Source organism: Physeter macrocephalus, chromosome 12, assembly GCF_002837175.3.
Source record: "Physeter macrocephalus isolate SW-GA chromosome 12, ASM283717v5, whole genome shotgun sequence".
Taxonomy (NCBI): Eukaryota; Metazoa; Chordata; class Mammalia; order Artiodactyla; family Physeteridae; genus Physeter; species Physeter macrocephalus.
In genome coordinates, this window is record NC_041225.1 from 82921431 (window position 1) to 82928392 (window position 6962).

Below are 6962 nucleotides of genomic sequence, written 5' to 3' on the forward strand. Positions count from 1 at the left end.
TTTGTAAAAGCCTTTCTTCTTGGGTTTCAGGTAGAGGTGAGTGATTTCATGATATCTGAAATGGGGGCTCGGAAAATACGCCATATGACTGTTTTGATGGATTTGGGCATTTTGTGTGTTTGGTTTTTAACTTGAGTGTTGTAGTTCTACAATTTATGAGAGTTAGCTTAACACTCATTCGCAGGTGCCTGAATGGAAGAGCTTCACAGTATGTATTTCTGTATTGTAGGACGCACTTGCCCTCATTAGGTTGGATGACCTCTTCCTAGAGTCTTTTGAAATTACAGATGGTGAGTGTATGCTGGTCTTTTCATATGAACTACTGGATGGTACTTTTGTATTGCTTTGTCTTGTACCTGAGTCTCAGCCTTCCAGTCACATCAGTTGAGTCGTGTTATTAGCAGCTTTTTCAAAAATGCGTGTTTTGTGTCTTTCAGTAGGGAAATTTGGCTAATGATTAAACTTCCCATGGAAGTGGGTGATGCTGGGATGGCTTCCCTCCTGAGGTCTTGCTTTTCCCATTTAGTTAAGCCCTTAAAGGGAGACCACCTGTCGAGGGCAATAGGAAGAATCGCTGGCAAAGGAGGAAAAACCAAATTCACCATCGAGAACGTGACACGGACGCGGATAGTTCTGGCTGATGTGTAAGTATGTGATCTGGAGAAAATTATTGTCATAATTTATAGTTAATCGTTTGCTGGTTTCAAGAAGTGATAAAGATTGTATTTTGGGTATAACATAGCCACTAAATCTTTGTCAGGATATGGTTCTGGATGAATAGTTACCTACTTTGAAAACAGATTTAGTTGAGAAAATCTTAGATATTATAGCTTTTTTCTCAATTAGTAATGAAGGAAATGTTTAGAATCACTGTTAAAAGAAATTATATGACAGGTGAATATTGAAATAGTATCTCAGGAGAATCTATTAAATCAGTTGAGGAGAGCAAGGAGTAGGTGTGTTGAATGCCATCGTGAGGCTTTCCTTTAAAAAAGAAAAACATAAATGTATATACACACACATGCACGTACATATAAAGGCCTTTCATAAAAGGAAGGTGAGCATTGCACATTGTGGGAAAAACGAGAGAGCAGTTATATGTGAACATCAATAAGATGATACAGGCTTAAAATAAGGGTGCAAGAAGTCAAGCTGGGATTACCCTCCACTGCCGGAGGTTGAAGCCGCTCCGTTGCCAGCTTGGGGTTACTGGCAGATGGCGCAGAGATTATATAATGCCGTGAAGTTGGGAAACGAAGCAGTTGACTGAGAGGAGGAGGGACCTGCCTACTGCTAAATCCAGAAATAATTTTATTTAAAATCATCTCATCTTTGCTCTGAACCAAGGGGCTCACCATTATTTATGGTGAGCATACATTTATAAATGTATCAGTGTATGTCTAAGGGTTAACTTAAAGTTTACTCATTGAACTAATTTTTTAAACAGCTGTATTACAGTGTGGTTTACATACAATTAAAGCCACCTGTTTTAGGTATATAAGTCAATGGGTTTTTGGCAAATACTCTGCAGTCCTGTGATCCCACTGTGCTCATTTCCATCAACCCAAAAGTTCCTTGTGCATCTTTGCAGCCCCTCCCAATTCCCAGGCAATCACTCATCTCCTTTCTGTCACTATGGTTTTGCCTTTTCTCAAAATTCATATAGGTGGAAATACACAATATGTAGTCTTTGATACGTGGCTTCTTTTAATTAGCGTGTTGTTTCAGTTTTCTCCATTTTGTTGGGGGTTAGTAGTAGGTTTTTTTCAGTGCCAAGTACTGGCAAAGAAAGGTACTGTCTTGCAGTTTTTGCTGTAAATAGGCTAATTGGAATCCACATGTTCAACAATTTATATTAGTTGTGATACAGCCATAAGATGGACTGTTATGCACCCATAAATGTTATTTTTGATGAGTTGCTGAAAACCTGGCAAAGATCACAGTAGGATGTGAACAAAATATAAAACTGAAAACCATTTGTTCCAGATACATTCAGGATATCGAATGGGAAAGAATGTTACCTATGTGTCCTGAGACCTGTATGCCATTCCAACTACTGCCCCATTGCTTTGGTTGTTTTAGCAGCAAAACTACTCACACTGTATGTATCCTTGCTTCTGTATCTCCTCATCTTTCATGCTGTACTTCACAGAATTTTGTTTTTATCGAAGTTACACATACACATACTTTAAAAAAATTCCTCCTGTCTGCTTCCATTTCCCCCTCCTCCGAGGGAGGAAATTTCAAGTCTTCAGGTTCGGCTAGCTAACTTGTAAAAATTATTTTTCCTCTGTATTTCCAAATATCTTTGTATAGCAGCTTAATTTTTTCCCCTCAGATTCACTGTTGCTTTTCTCCTGTGAAAGATGAAGATTTCTCTTTTGGACTTCCCCACCTCCGCCCGCATGCTCAGCCTTTCCAGCGGTCCCGTTTGCTTGCCCCTCCCTCTACACTGTGGGTTTGGTTTAACTCAAGCTCAGTATTACCTGAGCATGAAATCGGTGCTCAGGGTATTAACAGCTGAGCCAGGTGGTGTACTGTGGTTACTTTATCTGTCCTCTGCAACTTTGTTGTCACGTGAAGAAATAATTCTTACGTTTCTGTGTGCTTTCTCAATATTTCAGCGTACTAATTGAATAGAAAGCCATACATTGTCTGTATCTCCGCTTGGTGGACTCAGATGCATCAGACATGTTAGAAATCTCTCCCGGAGCCTTCTGTTCCAGAAGCACTGCTTCCCTCTGCCTGGCATACAGCTGCCATCCTGGCTCCTTCTTTCACCATTGCCCCTTTGGTGTTTGAATCCCTCGGTTCTTGGATTCTCTGTCCTGCGTCCTCCTTGTTTTGGTGGCGTAGGTAGTCCTGGAGCTCGCTTAGCACAGGAAGGACATTTTGTGAGACCTGGTTGGGAAGATGTCTTCTATTCTGGCCGAGTATACAAATCTGTTATAAATCATTCTCATTCAGAATTCCTTCCTGCAACTTAATCTTCTAATCCTTCTATTCAGTTTCCTTAACATCCTGTTGTTGATTCATGAGTGCCTGAAAATTGCTTTTCTAATCTCACTGGTTTTGGGGCTTTTTTTGGTTTGTTTTTCTTCTTTTGTCCCTGCACTTTCTGTTTCTGTACTGCTTTGTTCCGCTTGCTGGTTGTGCCTTCTACTCTTTTGCACTGGATGCTTTCCTCGGATTCGGGTTCCTCAGTGTGGGCGTCATATGTTAAGAGTGGGGCCATAAGGAGCAGACTAGAAACCTGGGCTCGGGCTGCTTGCGGGTGGGCTATAGGGATGGGGGGCTGGTGGCCTGTAGGCTTCACTTAGGGTGATTGCCAGGCTGTTTCTTTGGGGAAGCCCTGATGTCAGTATCTTTAGTCTTTCCCATTGAGCAGGCCAGGTTCCCCAGAGAAGTATTCTCCAGTCTCTCTGCTGGCAGACTTTTGGAGCCCAGTTACGGAAGACACTTGGCAGTCTCGCTGCTCATTGTGCGGACGTTTGCTTGACATTGCCCCTGTTTTCGTCATGGTGCTCCTACTTCCACTGTGCCTGGTGCCCCTGGTCCGGACCCCGGGTCTTTCACCTTCTGCAGTGAGCAGCCCCACCCCTTAATTTTACCAGAGTTACAGAGGGGTAGTAAGATGGTTGCCTGGTCGCCCGGAGTGGGGAAGGAAACCTGGGGATCATCCTGAACAGACTTTAACTAATTCTCTTGTTTTTAGCCTCATTTTTACCCCAATTTCAGAAGTGCCTGAGCCTTTGGAAGGGAGAGGGTTCTGTTTGACGTCCCCCCCCGCCGAAGATTTTGGTGTCAGTTTACTAAGTTTACTGATATTTTGGAAGATGGGCTCAGAAAAGCAAAATGCTATATTGTCAGTCTAATTTGAACTATTCGGCAAGGAATGCCCATTAAAAGGGTCTGGATGATCTCCAGAGAGTAGTGAAGAAATTTAAAGAATCTTAAATCTTTTTTTTTTTAATTTATTTTTATTTATTTATATTTGGCTGTGTTGGGTCTTCATTGCTGCGTGCAGGCTTTCTCTAGTTGCAGCGAGCGGGCTTCTCATTGCGGTGGCTTCTCTTGTTGTGGAGCACGGGCTCTAGGCACGTGGGCTCAGTAGTTGAGGCTCACGGGCTCTAGAGCGCAGGAGTTGTGGCGCACGGGCTTAGTTGCTCCGCAGCATGTGGGATCCTCCCGGAGCAGGGCTCGAACCCGTGTCCCCTGCAGTGGCGGGCAGATTCTTAACCACTGCGCCACCAGGGAAGTCCCTAAATAATCTTTAGAAAGCTTTGCAGTTAAAATACAAATATGTTTTAACTAAGTACAGTATTACCTGCTTCTGGGTACTTTAATATTCCCAGCTCTGCCAGTGTGTCATCTCGGACAGGTGTTTTGATTTCTCACTAACGTGTTTCCTCGTATGTAAAGTGGGAATAACTTCTGCCTCATAAAGCTCATGCGAGGATTAAATGAGAACATGTATGTAAAGCCCTAGCGTATTGGAGAGCACTCAGTGGATAGGAGCCATTATTCACCAAGGGTCTTAAAGAACTGAGTTTTGTTTTTTAATTTTTTACGTCTTACCTTCATAATTTTTTACTGGGATATAATGCACTTATCATTCCCTTCAGAGTGGTTTTCAGTATACTTAAAGAGTAGTGCAACCATCACCACCACCTTTATTTAGGCATCTGTATCTATCATGAGTTGCCAGAGTTTCTGGATCATGGGACTTAGTTAAAGAAGTGCTTTTTGTTGCTAACCTGTCTCACTTTATCTCTTGCAGGAAAGTTCACATCCTTGGTTCTTTCCAAAACATCAAGATGGCAAGAACTGCCATTTGCAACCTCATCCTGGGTAACAGCAGTTTCTTCCTATGGTGTTTTCTCTGAAAGAAAAGAACAGGGAATTTAGGAACTCGGATCACATTTGCAGATCACTTTAGGGTCAGGGTGATGATAAAGGTAGCAAGCAGAAACTCTTGGGGGTTGGCAAACGTGGGCCCAGAGAGAAAGCAGGAATATTTTTGCTTGGATTCCATCTGCAAACCCAAGAGAAAGGGTTTATTGGATTACATTGCTTACATCATCGCTGCGTCCCCTGATGAGGTGCACTAGGGAGCCCTTCCAGAATAGCAGGCAGCATTGTTTGGGGTTCAGCCAAAAGGGAGCTGCTGAGCAGCATCAGTCAGTCATCTTAATTGACTTACTTAGTCCCATTTTCAAACCACGAAGTACAGTCACCTGTGCTCAGAGCCGTGGGTTGTAGCGCTTGCTCGGGAAATGTGTGGGATTCACTGCAGTGCCCAGGTCTGACTGGCTGCTTTTCGAAACATTTTGACGACTCGGTGTCTTTGGCTGTTAGGATTTAAAATGTTCTTTGGAGAATATTCATGTGGTTTCCTTTATGGTTCTTTTGTTGATTTAAGGTAGATCCAGTGGAAAATGTCCCTGTCCTTTGTAGAGTTGCAGACCATTTTCCATGTAGCATCTATATGTATACGTGTGGATAAGCTTTTTTATTTTCTCCTGCAGGAAATCCTCCATCAAAGGTTTATGGCAGTATTCGTGCTGTGGCTAGCAGAGCGGCAGACCGATTCTGATTTCAAATCAGAGACTTTTTGTCTTTGAACTCTAGAGAAAAAGCCTTTCCCCTCTACAGGTGGTCACCAGACACCATGTGAAGAACTTTTCAGTCATGGATACCATTATTTATACTAGCACATTAAGTATAATTTATTTTTTCCATTTTAAATCACATGTAGATTTGCATAGTTTATAATCCTCTCATTTGTAGGGAAACTTATTTTAAAAAAACAGTTCTGTATTAGCGTCTAAGTTTTTTGTTTATAAATTTATAAAAAGTTATTTCTTCTCTATGAGTTGTAATTAAAAGAATTATCTCAGAAAACCTCTCTGACTTGTGACCCTTAATACTGGATGGTAGGGCTTCCCTGGTGGCGCAGTGGTTGAGAGTCCGCCTGCCGATGCAGGGGACACGGGTTCTGTGCCCCGGTCCGGGAAGATCCCACGTGCCGCGGAGTGGCTGGGCCCGTGAGCCATGGCCGCTGAGCCTGTGCGTCCGGAGCCTGTGCTCCGCAACGGGAGAGGCCACAGCAGTGAGAGGCCCGCGAACGGCAAAAAAACAAAAACAAAAACAAATACTGATGGTGTGTGAATATTTTAGACCCAGGTCATAGCAGCAGTTTGGATATACTCTGTGAACCAAGGAAGGCTAATATTTGTACCTATTTTTGCAGTTTGTAAAATTAAAGGCTACATCACAAGGTTGATGTGAGGAAAGAGTTTTATTTTTTTAATAATTGTTTCATGAAAGCCGTCAGACCTTACCAGTGTTTGGGTATACTTCTTCTAAGCAGTAAAGGTGAAATATGATAAAAGAATATTTTTACCCCTAAGTAAACTACTATATTCTGCAAATGTAATAGATTGTTTTAACAGGTGTCTGCCTAAATGTTCTGATTTATATTATGCATTTTTTAAATGAAAGAAACCTACTTCATTAAACTGTGTGATGTTATTCTCTTGTACATCTCTACAACCCTTGACCAAAACTTTAAACTTTAATGATAGGAGTATTAGAAAGTACATGTAAGAACTAGAAAAAGTGTTGTTTTTAAGTATTGCTATTAAGCTTTCTATTAGTTACGTGTGCCACTGTCCCAGACTAGTTTGTACATTGCCTTGGGATTAGATATAAATATTACAGTGGGAATCCAGTGGGAAATTGCTGGAAATGTCCCAGCAGTAATTTTTTTATCCTTTGGCAACACAACAGCATGGAGAGTGTATGTGTATGTTGATACCATTTTACTCATATCCTTTTGAAAAGGAATTTGTTGGGACTTGGGACTGTCTTATCCTGGAGCCTGCAGAGGCTTAAGGAGGTACTTGCCTACCCACCACGCTTTGTCCAGGAAGTTATATGCAAAATTGTGAGTACTTAGG

The 6962-nt window shown here is 42.0% G+C and overlaps 1 protein-coding gene across 1 annotated transcript in view; it reads left to right on the top strand.

The window, feature by feature from the left end:
* Nucleotides 1-6519, top strand: part of PNO1 (partner of NOB1 homolog) — a 15750-nt gene extending 9231 nt beyond the window's left edge. Inside the window, exons 7-9 of the mRNA XM_024133558.3 lie at nucleotides 3448-3584; nucleotides 4781-4851; nucleotides 5529-6519. Coding sequence (XP_023989326.1) covers nucleotides 3448-3584; nucleotides 4781-4851; nucleotides 5529-5596 — 276 coding nt within the window. The 3' untranslated portion in view covers nucleotides 5597-6519. The remainder of the gene's footprint in view (nucleotides 1-3447; nucleotides 3585-4780; nucleotides 4852-5528) is intronic.
* The last annotated feature ends 443 nt before the right edge of the window (nucleotides 6520-6962 follow it).